We start from the raw sequence: 20951 nt of genomic DNA, 5'->3' as shown, positions 1-20951 counted from the left end.
CATCCCTTCATTGAGAGTGCTAGCGCATTGTCTGATAACAGCAAGTGGCGCTGCTCTGATTGACAATCAGGCACACCATTTGTGAATCACTTCTGGAGCAGTGACTATTTTCAAATATCACAGATTGACAGATGCCACACGCCATCATTATCTCAACCACTACTAATTGTATGCCATTGCAAAGACAAATTTACAAATGCCATCACTACCCTACTAATTGACACATGTCAGTTCTATAAGATAAACCACATGCTGTCTCACATCCCTGCTGAAGACTTGTTTTATTCTCATTGACATTTTATTTAATCACTTTTGCCTTCCATTTGCCTCTTTGCCTTGCTTGTTTTGTTCCTGTCTTGTCTGTCCATTGTTTTCACCCTTATTTGTACATCGTTTGGCCACAGGTTTTCCTCTGTACATTGTTCATGCAATGAGCTCAAATTCTCCATTACACATTTCTTACACGACCTGTAAACCTTCTCTTTAAAAGTACATTAAAAAACAATACTTTTTGCTAACATCAGAAACATATCAGCACTGGATAATAATCATTCCATTGACTTCTCTATTTAATTAATGTTGTTGAAGACGAATAAATTATTGGCTCAGCATGTGGTGATATGTGAATAATGGAAAGGTGTTTATAGAAAAGTGGATAGAAAATGCAAATTGTATGCATGAGCAGAATATTTTAAGCATCTCTTGAAGCAAAAATATTACATTCTGGTATTTGCTTAAATTTATTTCAGCATATAAACAGTATAGCAATTGCATGAAGATGTAATCAAAGCATATGTGCTATTGTGTGGTCAATTTCAGTTGCTGATTGAAAAATAATTAATTTTAAAATAATGCAGGGTCTTGTGGAGGCCTTTTTGACATCCCTCATTTATCCCACATGATGACAATGAAGACGATACTTTATATGGACTTTCACGAAGGAAAAAATCATAATTATACTGAAATGAAGATTTTGTGGTTTCCATTCGGGTGGAAGAGGCTTTTGTGGGCTAACAATCTGAACATTGACCTGGCCAAAAAGTCCAACATTAAAATAAATACTATTCCATACATGATCCCACAAACATGGTGAACTTATAAACGAAGCGAGTTCAATGTCAGTTGTGGAAAATGAGGTGCATGGCCATAGCACTATAAAAAGGTGTACACGAAAGATAATGAGTAGGGTTTAAAAAAACTGCAAAATAGTAGGTTATGAGAGACTGCAGAGATAGCTCTTTTACTGTTGCTGGGTGAAACTGGTGCATGCGATTTAATGAAACCTTCATCACCAATTCTGGATGACAAGAACTTGACATGGTGCAGCACAGCCTGGGGCATGAGAATTGCAGCACCCGTAATGATTTAGTTATTTTTTAAACAAGGGAACACAGTATTATGTATCAAGTATTCTCCATCATCCTGCGTAATTGTAAATTGGTACCATGTAGAATGGAAACGATATATAGCACAATATTTCAAAAATTTTTGGACGGATTGGGACGAAACTTGGTGGATGAGTTGGTTAGGTGAAAAGAACAAGCTGATTAAATTTTAGTTCAGGTCCGAATCCAGATCCAGCCTATCAGTGGGATACAAAAGGTAAACTAATCAGCTTGGCAGAGGTAAGCGCTGTACCTAGTGTCCTCAAATAAAATGGATTTCCCACCATTCTTTATGTTTACTGTGAAGTATAATCTATCTATCGAAAGATTACTAAAACTCTCATCTTGTATGTATGTATATATATATATATATATATATATATATATATATATATATATATATATATATATATATATAAAATATGTGTGTGTATATATGTTCCCGAAATACAGCCAAAACGGTACACGATATCGCAAAAATTTTAGGGCCTCCTTACTCACCATTCACCTGCGGTGTGCAGTCTCAACTTTCGTTCAAATCGGGCAACGAAAAAAAAAATTAAAAAATCAATTCCCCGATTCAGTCAAGTACTCTTCGGGAGTATTTGATCAATGCAAACAACCTCAGCGGTATAGTTCGCTGGAGCTTTCTTTCTTTTTTTTTGAAATGATTTTTTTTCATCAACCACTGTCACATGGGAACCCAACGGGTTGACGGGTCATCTAGTAATATGTAAAACTGCGAATGAACAATAAGTTTGTGGTTTTGACATTAAAAAGTCAATCACTGACATTAAAATAAAGTATGATTTCTCTGCACAATTTTTTGCAACTGTTAAAATATTTTAATATTAATTTCCTATATAATAATTATAATGGTTTAAATTAGCAATCATTATGTTATTTTATTTATCAACTCGCAAATACAAACCGTTGCTACACTGATGGGGGTATTAAGGGCCGGGGAGAGAGAAGAGGGAGGGGAGGGAGAGAGGAGAGAGGAGAGAGGGAGAGGGAGAGAGGGGGAGGGAGAGAGCGGAAGAGAGGAGAGGGAGGGGAAAGAGAGGTGGTGGAAGAGAGGAGGGAGGCGGGGGTGGGGGGAGGTGGGGAGAGCGATGCCTCACCAAACGTTGCTATACACCATGGGGGGGGTTGCGAAAAGGGGACGAGAGAGGGAGAGAGGGGGGGAGAGGGAGAGGGAGAGGGAGAGGGAGAGAGAGAGGAAAAAAAACAGAAAAGGTGAGGGGTGAAGATGGGGTTAGTAAAGAGAATGATATGTTATGCTTAATGACCGAACACACACGCAAAAACAAACTCATGTCAGAACAGCTGTACACACAACGACACAACAGAGTTTGTTCCATCCCAGTTCCAGAAAATTTGTGGGAACATGAACCAAAAGCAATCACTGAAAACATAGAAGTGCTGCTCAGATACGACCAAATGATCCCATCAAGGTGAACAACAAAAACAAAGTGCTGTGACCAGATATCATACTTGGGTACAAAAAAAAGAGAAGAAGGCATTGCTAATTGAGGTGTTAATACCAGTGATTTTGGAGAAAACAATGCAGAAATCAAGAAAATTACCAAATACCAAGACCTCAAAAATGAAGTGAGAAGGTCCTGGAAGTTCAAGAATGCCAAAGTTGCACCATTGATAGTTGGAGCTCCAGGAATGATGACAAAGAACCTCACAGAGCTATTCAACGTTGTGGCAATACCCCTGGGCGCTCACCTGGAAGCGGCTGGATAAAATAACCAGGAACCACTGATAGGCATGGATGACCCACAAAATATGTAACGGAGAAGAAAGTAATTACCTATGGATTTTTTTTAATGCTGTGAACAAACTTTAGTACATCACGGTTGATAAAGGTTGGGGTCAAGTTTCATCAGAATTGTTTGTGTAGTTTCTGAGAAGAAAGCAAATACCAATTTTGGGGGACAACCCCCCCCCTCCTCACCCGTAGACCCCCTTAGACCTCAAATTTTTAACAGCATGAACAAACTTTGCTACATCACAGGTGATGAAAGTTGTGGTCAAGTTTCACCGAAATTATTTGTGTAGTTTGGGAGAAGAAAGCAAATACATATTTTTGTGGACAACCCCCTGAACAATACCTGAGAGCCTGATTTTTCCAATGTCATGAACAAACTGGTACGTCATGGGTGATGAAGGATGTCGTGTAGTTTCATTGGAATTGTGTGTCATTTCTGAGAAGAAAGCAAAGGTTGTCCACCCCCTTTATAATATGCTGAAGGTTGTCCACCCCCCTTATAATAGCAATTGTAAATTAGCTTAGGTGTAACCAATCACCTTCGAAATCACACACACCAAGATAAATGGCCTCCACTTGTTTTCAATTGTAGTGATTCCAATTATTACCTCCACCACCAAAGGTGAAGGAGGTTATGTTTTCACCCCGCTCTGTCTGTTTGTTACTTGGCAAAAAATATTTTTGCCCAAGTCTGTCACTTTTGTTTGTCTGTTTGTTTGTCTGTCACATGTTTTTTGGCCAAGACAGTTTTCAAGGAATCGTTTTGAATTTTGTTATTTTATGTAGGTGACCAGCCAATGATGGCAAAGCTAAATTTTGGTGAAGATCCGAATCCAGATCTGGATCTGAGAATTTTTTAAGTGATTCTTCCCCATTGAGAGATGGAGCCAAAAACGATATTTCACACAATATCTCAAGAGGTAATGGATGGATTCACACTAAACTTGGTGGGCAGGTTGGGAGTGCCACGAGGAAGAATGGATTCAAATGTGGTGAACATCTGAATCCAGATCTGGATACAAGAATTATTTAATTTTCAACCGATTCTTCACCATTGAGAGATGGGGCTAAAATTATTTTGCATGATATCTCAAAAAGTTGAGGACGGATTCAGATTAAACTTGGTGAACAGGTTGGGCGTGTGACAAGGACTAACTATTTAGATTTTGGTGAAGATCTGCATCTGTATCCAGATTCAAGAATTTTTCAGATGATTCTTCACCATTGAGAGATGGGGCTAAAAATGATGTTGCATAATATCTCAAAAAGTTGAGGACGGATTCGAATGAAACATAGTCGACAGATTGGGTGTGTGACAAGGACTAATTGATTCGATTTTGGTGAAGATCTGAATCTGGATCTTGTCTATTTGTTAGATCTTGCCAATAGACCTCCATTGTGCCTGATGAAGCCTGCTGTGAAGCCGGCGAAACGTTGCCTGAGACCGGGTCTGCTCTCGCTTTTTTACTCAAATTATTGGAGTCAATCGAGTTTTATACTTTTGGTTGGAAGCGCCTTCTTCTTCTTTAAAAATGAGTCATCCCAACCGCCCCAATGTTATACAAAAAGAAATTTATGTATATCATATAAATTATTTATTATATATTATACATATATAATGTAATATATGTATATGCATATCAACAAGAGGAGATTGGGACCATACTCTGTGCAGAGCGTTGGTGCTGCTTAAACAGTCTCCTTGGATATTGGGAACAATCCTGGACGGGTCACCACTCCGCCACAGTATACCAGCATGCTGGCACTCATTTTGCTGACCTCAGAAGGATGACAGGCTTAACCCCACCTGGTATTAATTTAACAGCTGAGCGGGATTTGAACTCAGGACCCTAAGATCCAAAGCCCACCGCCCTAACCATTAAGCCAAAACCAGGCACGTATATGTATATGTATATGTTTATGTATATGTATATGTTTATGTATATGTATAGGGATGTGTAATCACAATATATATGTACTGTATATGCGAGGTATGCTTTCACATTGCAAGCAATAATGAACCATGCTTCCCCATTGTCTCTGGTCAATCCGCGAATATCACCGGTGGAAACACATTATTTTCTGATTCTCATTTAAACTCAATCTCTATTTGTTCTTTCTCAACAGCATTATTCCAATTACAAATTAATATTGCACCTGCATTAATATAACAAAATACAGGATTGCAAACAGTCGTGAGATAAACGAAGATAAACGCCATTTTGACATGACATCTGGATCGGGAGCAGCTTTGTACGGATCAAAACTCAAAACTTTAATTGTGTTGAGGTATTTATCAAACCTCCTACCCACCTTCAGACTCTGGCTGGGACCCCAAAACGTTCCACACAAGGTTTGGCGGCTGCTATCTCCAAAACTGAGGGAGTAGTTCAGGGATGGACAGACAGACAGACAGACAGACAGACAGACACTCCTGCTTTATAAAAAAAAATATACACACACACACACACACACACACACACACACAACAGCCCATTGCAGCTAACACATGCAAATCTGTAGATACTCAGTAACCCCTTTTCCCATTCCCATCTACCTACCTAATCACTCACTTCTCTCAATCCCTTCATCCACTCCCACATACATCCCTTCTATCACTCCCTTTTCTACCCCTTAACCTCTGAGCACAAGCTGCAGTTTTAAGCTAATTCGGTTGCAAGAGTGCATATACGTCAAACAGAGAAACACCTCAAATGACCATGGTAGTTTCTAATGTCTCAGGTTTTCAAGCAGAGAATCGACATGTTGTATTACATTATGACTGATAATTAATAGCCACTGACACCAAGAATAGCATGACATGTTACACTCTCAAAATCAGCCTTGACTTCTCAGGCTAATTAAGTACAAAAAAAACTTCATTTATTGTGCATATAGCTCATCCCTTCATTTGGGTGGTGTATTGGCCAGACCACTGCCTCAATCGCTCTCAAATAGAAAAAAAATAACGCGGCTTGCACAAAAGCATGTCTACTGCTTATGTGCATATATGGTTATATAGCTCGGTTAATCCAAAGTGTGAATATGAGACTCCCAAATGCATCTTAGGCTTACCAGGAAACCAACATGGTGGATGCATGATTTTCTTCCTCAACCTTCCACGATGTGCCACACCAACCCTGTGCCATACCAGCCCTGCGCTGCATCAGCCCTGTGTTGCAGCAGCCCTATGCCACAACAGCCCTGTGCTACATCCACCCTGTGCCACACCAGCTTGCATGGGCCATACTAGACCCAAAACTAGCTCATGCCTTGCTCAAGCCTTCGCTCATTCTCCATTGTTGAGCGAGTCCCAGTGTTGGTATTTGGTGCCAGAGTGCAAGGTTACTTATTTTCATTTTACATAAGTGCATGTCCCTCCATACTCATTTATCGTTTGAGCATGTGGTTTGTCCCATTTATGGATTACAGTATCTCGTCTACCCTTATCCCTGGACCGATTTTAATAACCCCATTTTCACTATGAGACGTTTTCCCATCTTTTGCATCACATGTGTTGCACTGCCAAATTTGGCTGAGATTGGACCGATCCTTGAAAGAACAGTTAATTGAATGCAGTGTGGATTTGGTATGTTTGGCGATCTTCAGGAGTAGCGAAAGCTCCTGTCACGACGGGTGACATCAGTCCGACCCAATATATACACAATATATACATATCATTGCTTACTTAACCTCTAAGAAACAGGCCGCCACATTACTGCCTGCATTGCCTCTTATTATCATTCTTGGGCGTTGTATGGCAATAAATAACTAACCTGTTGATGGGTAACGTGTGTGCCTTCAGAGTTAGAAGCTGTTTTAGATTTCTTCTCTGCAGCAACCTACAAGGATGATTCAGTGCCTCTTTGAGCTCTGGATTGACCATCACTTCAGTAGGGAAATCAGAATCCTGTCAACAATGACAGATGCAAAGCATGTCTATGATAAAACTTCCACAGCCTCTGATGATTAGCCGATGGTAATCAAAGATGTTGGGGGGAAAAATATAAACTGAAGCACATGATTGCACGAAAGCAAATTGAGGATTTACTTTGAAAATCCTTTTGGTCGAACTGATTATATTAAAGGGATTTGCAAAATCAGTACAATTTTGACTCCCACAACCACACCTCATTTGCTCAACAAATCTCCCTCTCGTCCACCTTTTTAAATTTTTCCCAGAACTTCCACTGCCTTTTCTGCGAGCTTCTCCACATTTCATCTATCCTATCTTCCTACCCCTAGCTTTTATCAATAATATTTTACGACAATATCCATGCCCCTGTCTCTGTGAATGTAATATAAAGATTGACCAAAGCTTGCCAACACTTAAGACAAAAAATCATTTTTCACCCACAAAATACAGTAAACATTTCATCTCAACAACAAACTACTTTTATCCTGTTCTATATTTTCAACTTCAGCAATGAATAAAACTTTTGAAAGAGAAACAGCATCCATTGAGGACAAATAAAACCGTATCATAAATCGATGCAGGTTGTTATTATTCCTCCAGTCTAATTGAAACAGTAAAAGTTTATACATAGTTGAAAAAAGCTGGATGTTCAGTCGGTAAAGCCGACGTTTCGGCGAGAATCCACCTGCCCTGGTCACGGCAGATGTTGAAGTGAAGAATAAGCTGGAGAATTGCCATTTGACCTCTGCCGGTGGTAAGATGAGTTGGTCTGTAGACCAATCCAGGCATCACATGATGATTGCAGATGGTGTGGAAGAGATGTTATAGCTTTATCTCATGTGCGTGACAGATGAAATCGCAAACCGCCATTTTTGGTGAGAGATGGTGATTCAATACTTTCCCAAATGGATTCCTTTACAACTCCAGCACACCACTATTTTTCTTTGTCTCAGTCTTTGTTTCTAAAAGAGGGTGAAAAATCTTTCCAAAAGAACGTTGTCTGAGGATGAGGTTTCAGTGCTTTCTCAAGATCATAACTATGCCATTTCTCCAAACAAGATTTCTATATCAGAATACATAGCTGTTACTGAGTCGGCCATTCACTCGGCGGAACTTAATTATGTACAAGCAGAGGAGCTTCATTGCAATGTCAGCACTTCACTTTGTTACGCGAAGATACCGATGCTGAATATCTCAAAAGCAGAACACCTGGCCATACGAAGCCTCGCCAGTGATAATAATATTGTGATCGTACCAGCAGACAAAGGCAGATGTGTGGTCGTTTTGAATGAGGAGGATCATCAGGTTAATTGAGTGAGCCTTTTGGAGGACAAAAAACATACAAGAAGCTTGGTCACAATCCTACTTGTGGTATTAGGAAGAAAGTATACTGCATGGGTAATGATCTGTACTCATTGCGTACTATCAGCGATAAAACTAAATGATTCCTCACTCCATCCACGGAACCTCATATCCCCTCCTTCTATGGTCTTACCAAGATCCACAAGCCAGATCCAATTCCTCTCAGATCTACTGTTTGCAGTGTGGACTCTTATGCATATAATACTAGGTCCATCTAAAAAGTAACGGGACTGAATTCACAGAAATTATATTCCAAAAAATATATTGAAATCACAGCTTGTCCCCTTCAAGATAGTTTCCCTCCAGTCTCACACACTTGTGCATCCTCTTCTTCCACACTTCGATGCACTCCCAGAAGGTTTCTTCTGGAATCCTCCAGAACTCCGTCGTCACAGCCCTTTTGATGGCCTCCACATCAGGAAATCTGGTCCCCTTGATCACCCCCTTGAGTTGGGGAATAGGAAAAAAACACAAGGGGCCAAGTCTGGCAAATACGGGGGTTGCTCCAGAGATGGCATGTTCCTCTCCGCCAGAAACTGTCAGATGCTCAGGGCACTGTGAGCAGGGGCGTTGTCATGGTGGAGCACCCAGGCGTTGTTCTCCCACAGATCACTCCTCTTGTCCCGGACTGGTCTCATGAGGCGCTGGAGGATCTCCTTGCACACGTATTGATTCACTGTTTGACCCTGTGGAAGACACTCGAAGTGAATGATGCCCTTGATGTCAAAAAACGTGATGAGCATCACCTTGACCTTCGACTTCAACATCCTTGCTTTCTTTGGTCTTGGTGATGCTGGACTTTTCCACTGACGACTTTGCCGTTTGGTCTCGGGATCGTATTCGAATATCCACGATTCATCGCCAGTAATGACTCTCCCGAGCAGGTCTGGATCGCCCTCGAGTCGCTCGATAATGTCTTGACAGACAGTGACTCTTTGCTGTTTCTGGTCCTTGGACAACAGCTTGGGGACCATATTTGTGCACACCTTGCACATTTTGAGATTTTCAGTGATGATGCTCCAGACAGTGTCCATGTTGATGGAAAGTTCCTCAGCAATCATTCGCACCGTGAGTCGATTATCTGAGCGCACCATCTGCTTCACACGCTCGATGTTGTCTGCCGTTCTTCTCGTTGAAGGTTTCCAAACCATGGATCATCTTCAACATCCTCCCGTCCCTCTTTGAACTTCTTGTGCCATTCAAATGCACATGTACGTGACATCGTTTCTTCCCCGTAGACTAGCTGCAGCATTGCGAAATATTCGGAAGGTGTTTTGCCAAGCTTGGCAAGAAACTTCAGATTGGCTCTCTGCTTATGACTCATAGCGCAACGGCTCAGACTAGACAACGTGTAAAGCATGACCTGTAAAAAAAAAAATCACACAATGAGCACAGTCAACCATCACCAATCACATATATTGCTGGAATGTTGCGAAAGATTGTGACGCAAGTTGTGAAATTCAAGTTGTTGTGTTGTGAAAGTTGTGAAAGTGGAGCACACAGCAGGCTCGGTCCCGTTATTTTTTAGACGGACCTCGTATTGTAGCGTCAATGGCTCAACTAACATCAAGTTCATTGCGGCAGGAGGTTAAAATCTCACGATGTACTGAACAGTTTTAACTCATGTGGAGACGTTCCGAATTATTGCAGACAACGCACGCGCTTCGTGAGGAGAAACACGAGAACCTTAAAGATTTTGTTAAAACCAATAGGTATATTTCCTGAAACCACATAAGATGACCAAGAGATGGCGATCGCGACGGGGAGGAGACAACGGTGGGTAGCGAGGGAAGGAAGGGAATATGATTAATAAACAATAAATTGCATACAGTGAGATAAAAATGAATCAAAGGAAATCTAAGGCACCTCCCTCCAGACTCAATCACAGACAGAAAAGGGACAAAACCAGAGGACTCAGCTCTGGTGGTAGCGGGTCAAAGCACGGACATGGGGCAGCCATGAGCAGACGATGAGGAAGGACAAGGAAGACGACGGGGAAGACAATGAGCAGGCAGCAGGCAGAAGAAACGGGCAGAGGCAGGTAGGCAGGATGACCTCTGCAGGACAACCTCCTCAGAACGTCCTCCCTCAGCACTCATTCTCCTCAGTTTTACCTCAGCCATCTTTTCTCCTCAGACCAACTGCTCTCTTGTTCGCTCCTCCCTCTTCTCCAAGGGCAATGAAAACTCCATCTCTTGGAGGCATTCACAGCTCCATCTCTTTCTTCCTCTCTTGCCAACTCTCCCAGCAATCCCAGTAGAGGTTTCATAGGGGTTTATACACACAATTTCCTCAACCATAATCCCTAACTAATTATTACCATGCACCACCACCTGTATGTGGCACATTCAAACAAGACATTCCTTAAGCTGACGTGTCCCGACTTATTACAATGAGATGGGCTATCTACTTGTCCATGGATCATGCTACACTATACATTTCTATCTGTTCGATGGTAATATCAAACCCCCACACTCTACCCCCCCAACTCCCATCCCAGAAATGTAACACAAATGCTAAATTTGTGAGGATTAGTAGCCCCCTGGTTGGTTTGTCTGATCATCATGTGCGTAATACTGAAGACTTTGTATGGAAGACCAAGGACCGAATCATTGAGGAAGATGAGTGCATTGTTTCTTATGATGTCAGTGCTCTATTTACCTCCATCCCAAAAATGGGTGCCGTCTGTAGTTCATGAATGCCTTGTAAAGGACAGCACTCTTAAGGAATATACCAGCAGTAGATGATAAATGGGGTTTCTGGGACACCCATTCAAATTAATGGGGGTAAAGGGAAAAACTTTCTGACCCAAGCCCCAAAAGCTCAAAATAGGAGACTCATTTTGTCCCCACCTATCCCGTTCCCTCCCATACAGGCAAATGTAAAATTGAGACTATGAAAGATTGAGACTTCGTGATAAAAGCACATCTTCCCTTTCATATTTTCATTCCACTCAAAGAGCGAACCAACAAATATTTGTTCATGTTCTACTTTAGGGAATAACTTAATTTTCTTAAAACATTCATTTCCATCGAGTATATTCACAAAGAATAACTTGGAACTTGGTTCTTGGTTTAAGTGTCTTTGTTGAGCATAAATGAAATGATAAACTTCTCTTAATGCTCTGATTTGACCACCTCCTGAGCTACATATCATTTTGAGATTGCAGTAAATTGTTTGTCCATTGTTCAATTGATAACCATCAAAGTTTTCAGTCCATTCAAGGATATTAATTTTTTTATTTACATCCTCCAACTTATTTGTAATTAAATTTATCCGCTTATTTGTTTTATCTACTTTTACCCTGGTTATTTCTTCAATAAGACTTATTTGATATTTCTCACATTCTTTATGTTTCCCATTTAAATACCAAGGCTGATTACATCTCCACTCTTTGGTTTGGTTATTGCTTGGTTCTATCATTTATAAATCAGTAAAAATATGGCCGTAGTCTGTTAAAATTCCCAACCCAATATTTTAACACATACTTATAACCATAAGGGAGACAATTGATTCCATTCTCTAAAATATATATATTTATCATCAAAAGCACCTAATGCTTTCTTATTTATCTCTTCTGTGCATAATTGATGTTCATAACTTCTTATTGCATTCATTTTTCTGTACTCTTCCTTCTTTAAGGTTAAACAGTTGTAATAATGTTTAAAGTTTATTGTTTCCTTGATTATATTTTTCTTTATTCCCTTTAGCTTCTTATCACACTGTTCAATGTTATTATTATCAATATACGTGAAAGCATAACACTTTGATCTCAATCCTATAAATTCACTCATGACCTTCCCACCCAATTCATCTTTAAACTTACCAATAACCTTTTTATTCTTTGATGAAAACAATACATCACCTGACTTATAATTACTTGTATCAAAAAAATATCAATATTATCAATCATATCCTCATGTACATCACTTGTCTTAATTTCTAATATAAAACTATCTGTACCTATATATGACAATGACACATTATCCTTATACTTTGATTTTAAATTATTATAGTAATAGTCATACATTAACGACTTTGACAAGTTAAGAATTTAATTTCCTATATAAATAGGTTTATCCATTTCAATACTCTCTTTTTTCAAATGAATAGCACAAAAGTTCTCTGAAAACACCTCCGCTCGCTCAACTTGGTCTATTAATTAACTCAACTTGGTCTATTAATTAACTTTGAAGCTTGTTTCCAAGATGGAGCATATATCACAAACGGATGTTTTATAGATTTGTTAAAATCTTTGAATGATATGTTTGAACCTGCTTTTGGTAAATTGATTATGGTTGATTTATGATTACTACAATATTTCGAATGTTGATTTAATTGTTCTTTTGTGTGAAAGGAGTTGAGATATCTCTTACAAGGATACGTTTTACATTTTCTCTTGTATAGTTGTGATTTGGTTAATCTTGATAAATTTTTGATGAAAGCATAATGTGATTTTTCCTTTGAAGTAAAGTTGAGAAGGTCAATGTGTGTTTAATCATTTTTATCGTTGTTTGAAATTTTTAATATCTGAACTTTGTTTGTATCTGTTAATCCATATACATTAACAGATAGATTATTCATTTTCTCAAATTTAGGAACATCTCTCAATGACATTGGAAACTTTAAATCTTTAACATTTAATGTATTCTTGTATTTCTTATAATGTTCAACCCTTTCAGGTTTCCATTGTGGAGGATGGAAGTGAGCAAGAACAGACCATAGAAAACATTTATTATCTTTGTTTTGAATATTAACAACCGCTTTCTTAAGTTTTATCTCTTTTGGTAAATCAATATAAGAAGAAGCTTGAAGAGGATCTGATTTTAACATGTGTATATCTAAAAAGATTTTTTTGTAATTGCAAATCCACTACCTACTACAGTGTTCTCAACATCTTGTTCTTGTCTCTGGACTTCATCGGAAACATCACATCCTACAAAATCTTGAAATGATGAGATAAAGTGAGGGTTTGTCCTCATATCGGGAGTAGTTTCATCAGCTTCTCTTACCATATTCAATTTTACTCCCATATAAAACTTAAAAGTTTTCATTTCACTTAATGTGTTTTTAATTATAGTTTCAATACTTTGTTTAACCATATCAACAGCTTCAATGATTGAAGATGGTCCAGGGTCTTGAAAGCGAAACAATCTTATTTTTACATGTCCTTTAAATGCCCCATCAGTGTTTTCAATGGATAATTTAGTGGCACCTTCCCTTTCTTCATTGTTTTTGTGCTTGCATGATTGAAGGTGTTTATTATAATTTTTTAAGGATATCATTATCACATCGATCACAATGTTTTGTTTCTTGGTCAAGTGGAGATATTTGTCTGAAAATATTGAATGTTTGTTGGTTTGAAGGTGTTTTTTTATAACAATTATATTCATGATTACAAACATCGCTGTCCGTTGTATTCACCATATTTATACAACAAAACTTTGCTTAAAATAAAATTTTCTTCATGAAAATTCAATTTACTTTATAAGTGAACCTGTGCTTAAAACCATTTTATCCTCCAACTTTTTTCACTTCATAAATACAATGTATCAAGACACAAAATACAAGTTTCAATCAATCTCCTCATTTATAAAAGATACTGAGAAATATGTCAAGGTTGTAAAATTGAATAAAGATAAATATAACAACTATTGGATAAAAACAATTATGGTGAATAATATGAGTTCTTCAATTTCCTTCAGTGGAAGGGCTTTTAGTATATCTGGAAGATCATCAATTAAAGTAGCTCCAACAAAAGTTTCTCCTCTCCTTATTGCAATATATTCAAAACGAGAAAAAGCAATGAAACAAGAAAAAGTATCAAAAAAGAAAAACCTTATGGATGAAGCTTCAGAAAGAAAAGATAAGACCATCTGTAATATGCAAGGAGAAATTTGTATTTTTTTCAACAACCCTAAAGATGTAAATCCTGATGAAATAAAGGATGTTAATATATCAGGTGAAATGACATTTCATTCAATAGTCGTTAAGGACCATTTTAAAATTACCTTTAATATAAAAAATGTCGTAGTTGAATCTGTTAATGAAAAAAAGCACATAGATATAGATGGTAATGTTTTTTCCACTGATTAAATATGGGTCATTATTCAACTGAAGATTTTGAAGATTATGAGAGTGATGATAGTATCTCTGTTGGAACAAAAGACAGTTATGATACGAGAGTTTGTGTTCAAATGATAGTTATGAAAGTAGTTTTATAAATGATTGTGAAAGCACCAATTAAAGTACCGAAGATGATACCGAAGATGAATTTTATTTGAAGTTAAGTTTTACTTTATAAATATGAATAGTTTACGAGATTTTGAGCCTCTTGAATTTCCTGATTCTCCACATGACAAATTTGAGAATTGCCCTGTGTGTGAAAGACAGGGATTAAATACAGATTCAAAACCCTATAAACAATGTAAATTCTGTGATTATCTTCTCATTAATGATGATAAAAAATATAAAAAGGAATATAATTCTTTGAGATTTACACCAAAAATGAATTGCTTTAAAAGATTGATTTGAGAAATGAATGTAAAGTATGAGGGTGATAATACACCTTTTCTTACAAGAGAAGAGACTGAACAAATGACGACCATGTTTCACGGATTGATGATTTATATTATTAACGATTGTCATTTTCAGGGAAATATCAACACAAGATATTGTATAAATAAAATAATAGATTATCTTGAAATTAAACCTGAATTTAGGATAAAACAAAGAGTTTCTAAAAAAGTCAATAAAAAAATTAAATAACCTGTTTTCCAAATATATAAATGAATAATTTTTTACCCATTTGGGAAAATTAGATAAAATTTAACAACCATAAAAATCTTTCAAATTTACTAAGATGTTTGATAGTTGGTTCAAGCGGATGTGGAAAAAGCTGCTAACTTTTAAAATTGCTCCTTACTCCAAACTTTTTATATTATGATAATTTAATAATTTTCACAAAGTCGAGTTTTCAACCTGAGTATCAACTACTCTCACAAGGTTTTAATGCTGGTCTTCAAAAAGAAGATCTAATCCGTTTATTTACACTTCAAAACAAACTAAATGATTCGGACATTGAAGATATAATACAACTATTTTGTGATACACAGAGATATAAAAATAAATCAAAGCCGATGACTTGTATTCTTCATGATAATACGGATGATACACCTTCTCCTCAAGATTTGGAAAATCAAAAAAGAACCTCGTTATCTTTGATGATTGTGTTAATGAGAGAAACCAAACGGTAATAGATAGCTACTACACAAGAGGGAGACATTCTTCTTGTAATTGTATTTATCTTAGTCAATCATACTTTCAACTCCCTCTTCGCTCAATAAGAAGCAATGCAAATACTTTTATAAAAGTTAAATTCAACAGATATAAACAATTTTTTGAGAGACAATTGCTCTACATTATGCAGTAAAAAGGAATTTGGGGATTATATGAAGCACACTACTGAAAAATATAAATATATTGTTGTGAAACAAGATGAGAAATTAAAAGATATATATTTTATTTTATAAAGAATAACGTATATATATATATATATATATATATATATATATATATATATATATATATATATATATATATATATATATGTATAAACTATTATTATAAATCTTGTGGGTAAATATGCTTCTGGAAAAAACTTTCAGAAATCAAGGTTCTTGAATCGTACAAATAAAAATATTGTAAATTTTCCAAAAAAACACCATGTGATTCATATTGTATCTACAACAACCAGAGCAATGCAACCAGGAGAAGTGGAAGGTGAAGATTATTACTATATTTCAGTCGAGGAACATATGCGATTGAGGAATGAAGGTCAAATATTTGAGGAGGTTTCTCTTGGTAAAACAAAATATTCACATTGTAAGAGTGAGTTAAAGAAACTAAAATCTTGTGGTCTTGGGATATTAGAAACTAATCCAGAAGGAATAAGACAAATTAATCAACATCTGAGTGGTAATGGAGTTAAGATTTTATCATTAGGCATTGATGTTGATGAAGAAACTCAATGCAAACGTATGAAAAGCAGAGATACAAGTATTAGTGAAGAAGAAATTACAACTCATATTAATGTGAATAAAGAATTTGATGAAATATTTTAAGAAAAGGATTTATTTGAACACATCTACTTTAATGATGAAGAGAGAAAGTTTCCCTGCTGACCTTCATAATTCAGTGAATGATATTTTCCAATAAATAAATGGATGCAAAAGACAGAGCAAGAAGATTTAAGTAACATCAAGAGTTGGTTTCAAAAGTTGTAAAACAACAGGAAGACATAAAGAAGAAACGCAGACAGAAACTTACGGGTGAAGAAGCATTTGAAAGAAAACAAGAGAACATTTTTAAACCACTTTTAAAAACTTCCCAAAAAAAATTATAGACAATTCCACAGTTCCCACAATATAATATACTCCTAAAAAACTTCAAATGTTTAAAGATTTCAATCAAATGTTGCAGGAAGAATTAGAGCATATAGGAGAATTAGAATATGATGATGAAGGTTTATTTCAACAACTGGAAGAGATTAATCAACCCCTTGATTATATTGTGAATGCTCTTCAAAACAATGAATATTCAGCTGATTCAAAAACCAAAGCAGGACTCATTCCAACAGAACAACCACAAATATTTCATTTTGTTCAAGAAACAGGATTGATATTTAATGATGAATTAAGGTTCTTGAGTTCTGCTCAACCCCTGTTAAACCAACTCCAAGATTAATGTTTCTTCTCACAAAAGATGGAAAACAAGGTTCAACTGTGTGGATGAATCAAAGTATTTTGATAAACCATTGGATATGAAAAATAAGGATGATGGAGTATATATTGATCTGCTGGACTCTCATAATTATAGGGTTCGTCTGTCTGGTAAAAGTAGGAAGAATGAGAAGGAGAAACACATTATTCAGGCATGAAGTAGCCTTGGTTCAGGTGTTAGTTTTCTTCCAAATGACCCATCACAATTAGTTAATGGACTGTTATTGCTGTTCGGGAGCAAGAAGGCTGGAAATAACAATTGTTTTAATGAAGCATCAGCCATTTTAGACCAGTTGATGAACATGAAAATAATTAATAAATGTCAATACAAAGACATTTTATCCCATATTAAATAAGATGAGAAGCACAATCCTTAGTTTTAATTTCACAACAAGCCACCAGAGATCTTCATTCACATACCCACTACAACTTGACGCAACAAAAGAATATGAGGAGTCTTTATTGTCCATTGAAACTTATAATACCTTATTTAATACCACTGAGAAAAATGACAAGTTTAGTTATAATCCAGGAAGTGGAGACAAAACGATAACAGTTTCACCCAGAGCAGATAAGATTTCTCAAATATCTTCCGAAATTGCTCACTTTATGAAAGAACAGGGTGATGAACCAAAAAATATTGTTATAGATATTCAAAAACAGACTTCAAAATCAACGATTAAACTTAAAAATAACTACAAGGCTGATTTCACAATTGATAATTCATTTAGAGAGTTATTGGGTTTCTCCTCAAAAAAGATTGAAACTAATGGAACGTTTTACAGTGATAATGTCATTCAAATATCCTCAGGCATAATTTTGGTGTTAATTCGCTGTGATTTGATTGATGGCGCTTATAATGATGGAAAAAAAACAAATACAATATTTTCATTGAGCGCATACTCAACCCCATTTGGTTATAAATTCAATGTGGAACCCAAATATCTGGTTTATCGACCTGTGTCAGGAAAAACCACATACAGAGTAAATTTTAGGATAACCGACCAAGTTAATCGCATGATTTATTTTAATGGAGAAATTATATCCATCAGAATTCACCGACGTGAAGTTTTCCAATAAATAAATATGATGGTTATTGTGAGGAAACACGAGTTGGGAAAATATAAAATAATTGCAGGGGATGGATGTTCCTTTCCCCACACTACAGGGATGAAGGTATGTATCTTGGGAGAGGAAACTATAAACCTAAGAGACAAAGGGGTGTTGGACATCAATTTAGAAAAAAAGGAGATGGGATAATTGATACTCTAATGGGTATGGGTTCAACTATTCTTAAACATAAAGATCTAATTGGTTCAACTGGTTCTGCTGTGGGAAATGTATCGGGTGCTATAAAAAGTATAAAAGATGCCCAAAAGGAATCTCAAAATTGCAAGCAATAACAGAAATTAAGAAAGGCAAAACTAAGTTGTCTCCCCAAGAATGACAGAAAATAATTCAAATACTTGGGTCAGGGTTTCAAAAGTTTTAACATCTTTTTTCCAAAATAAAGAAAAGTATGGAAGCAATTGATAGTATCTATGATTTGGATGATACCATTGTCATCTCAAACTCGACTAAAAAAGAAGACTACTTCAAGGTAAATGCCATAACTGGAACAGACTGAAATACAAATGGAACAAAAATTTTTGAAATAAATAATCGACGAACTTATTTGAATCCAGCCAAAAGTTTCTTGTTGTGTAAATTTACATTCACTAAGGCTGCGAATACCACAAACGCTACACTCAAAAATGATTTCTTCTGGAAAATGTTTGATGGTGTTCGTTTGTATATTGGAACACAAGAAGTTGAAACGGTTGATTATGTCTCTGCTACATCTGAAATGATGAAATTTACACTATATTCCTTTAGTGATGGAATGGGAAAGGGAGATGTCGAAGGTTTTATTCCTGATATGGCTACGGGAACAAACATAGACCCTGGATATAGTCAATGAAAATGAATATATAATGATGAAACAAAAGCAGGTAATAGTTTTACTGTGGCAGTTCCTCTTCAAAGTATATTTGGATTTTGTGATCATGATAAAGTTCTGTATGGTCTTAAAATTAGATTTCAACTGCAAAGGAATGATAATGAAAATAGATTGCTTTTTGGTGTGGCTAATGCTTTTGCTGCTCAGAATAAATTTTGAATTGATGAAATTAGTTGGTGTATTTGTGAATATACTCGTAATGTTAAAAAGGAAGAGAGGTTGAATAGAAAACTTAACTCAAAGAAACCACTCAATGTATCATATCTTAAAAGAAGATGCCAACACGTAAAACTGAACTAAACCACTTACACGTAGAATTTGGGTGTTCTGGAAGGAAAGCCGCAATATCAGTGGCTCATTTTTTTTTAAAACCAGATGGTGATACTGCTGCTGGTAAGAATAATGCATTGAGTGATAATGCTAAGGTGAAACAACTTCATGTTTCTCTCGTCTAGATGGAACATTTTATCCACGAGATAGATTGGAAATTAATTGGGAAAAAAATGATTTTGCTGAAGCATACAAGTCTTACCAAAAGGTGTGTGAAAGCAATGGAAATAAAGAAACTATTTTGGATATGACAGCATTTAAAAGTCTGTGTACAATCTATGCGATTGACCTGAGTGCTCAAAAGGAAACGATGAAGTCTAATCGAGTGGATACTTCCCTGTATATTGAAAGAGGAGAGAGTGAAGAAGTTGAAACATATTGTTTGCTTTTGGAAGAAACAGAATTACAGATTAATACAGATAATGGTGTTATGATTAGTCTCACATATTTTTTTTGATAAATAAATGAGTAAAGTGCCAACTGGGGTATATGTTAATCAAATCAATCTTCATAAACTATCATCTTGTATTCAAAATCAAAAGCCTTGTACGATTAACATTAATACAATTCAGAGAAAAGGAGCAGTAAGAATTGATGTTTTGCTCAGAAGTGAACAGGTGAAAATCTTGAATGTTGTTCTTCTTTCGGCTGCTCCCGTTAGGGATCGCCACAGCAGATCATCCGTTATGATCCGGATACTGATTTGGCACAGGTTTTACGCCGGATGCCCTTCCTGACACAACCCTGGTCGCCTCTTACTACACAGGGATAAGGATTAGGTTTCGCCATGATTCTGGGCTGCCCTACACCCTCTCATAGCGCGGCCCAGCACAGAGCTCCCGTCCTCAAGCGATCCTCTAACCCAATCCTCCGAGTAGCCGGATTACAGGCACACGCCACTACGCCTGGTAGGTGAAAATCTTGAATGATACTGGCAAACTTAAAATTAAAATGTCAAAACCAATGTTGAAGAAATATTCAATAAGAGAGATGATGGAGGAGTTCAGGTCAGGTCAGGTATGGGAGCATGTGCCAGAACAGCACGTCGCTGCGTCCACTTTCCGCCGGTACTCCAGGGGCCTCCGTCTGGCCATCCCCCAGGCAGATGCCAGGCCCATCCCCATCTCCTTGAGATGATGGTCAACCTGTTGCAACCATGAGGCACGTGGTCGACCCACTGGCCTCCTCTACTCATGAGACTCCCTCGCTGAGAGAATCTGGTGAGCAGGATCAGAGTCAGGAAAACGAGCCACATGTCCATACAGCCGCAACTGACGCTCACGGACTATGCAAGTAACAAATCTCATCCGAGTCTCTCTCAGCAACCGCTCATTGGACACAAAATCCGATCAGCGATAGCCAAGGATTCTCCGAAGAGACCTGGTACCAAAGGAATTAA

The 20951-nt window shown here is 37.0% G+C and overlaps 1 protein-coding gene across 9 annotated transcripts in view; it reads right to left on the bottom strand.

The window, feature by feature from the left end:
• The window catches only part of SPAG16 (sperm associated antigen 16), a 253165-nt gene that overhangs the window by 124230 nt on the left and 107984 nt on the right, over positions 1-20951 (bottom strand). For 8 of the 9 annotated variants that reach the window (XR_015053718.1, XM_085865943.1, XM_085865910.1 and 5 more), the window contains one exon: positions 6942-7075. The exons of the other annotated variant lie outside the window; for it this stretch is intronic. Coding sequence is in view for 7 of the 8 variants with exons in the window: in XM_085865943.1 (XP_085722069.1) it covers positions 6942-7075 (134 nt within the window). In the remaining variant the exon portion in view is untranslated. The remainder of the gene's footprint in view (positions 1-6941; positions 7076-20951) is intronic. 9 annotated transcript variants of the gene reach the window in all.

The sequence above is a fragment of the Eptatretus burgeri genome, chromosome 2 (genome assembly GCF_056783735.1).
Source record: "Eptatretus burgeri isolate ZD-2024b chromosome 2, Ebu_testis_v1, whole genome shotgun sequence".
Taxonomy (NCBI): domain Eukaryota; kingdom Metazoa; phylum Chordata; class Myxini; order Myxiniformes; family Myxinidae; genus Eptatretus; species Eptatretus burgeri.
Note: the sequence above shows the minus strand (reverse complement) of the source record. Positions and strands in the feature narration are given on the sequence as shown.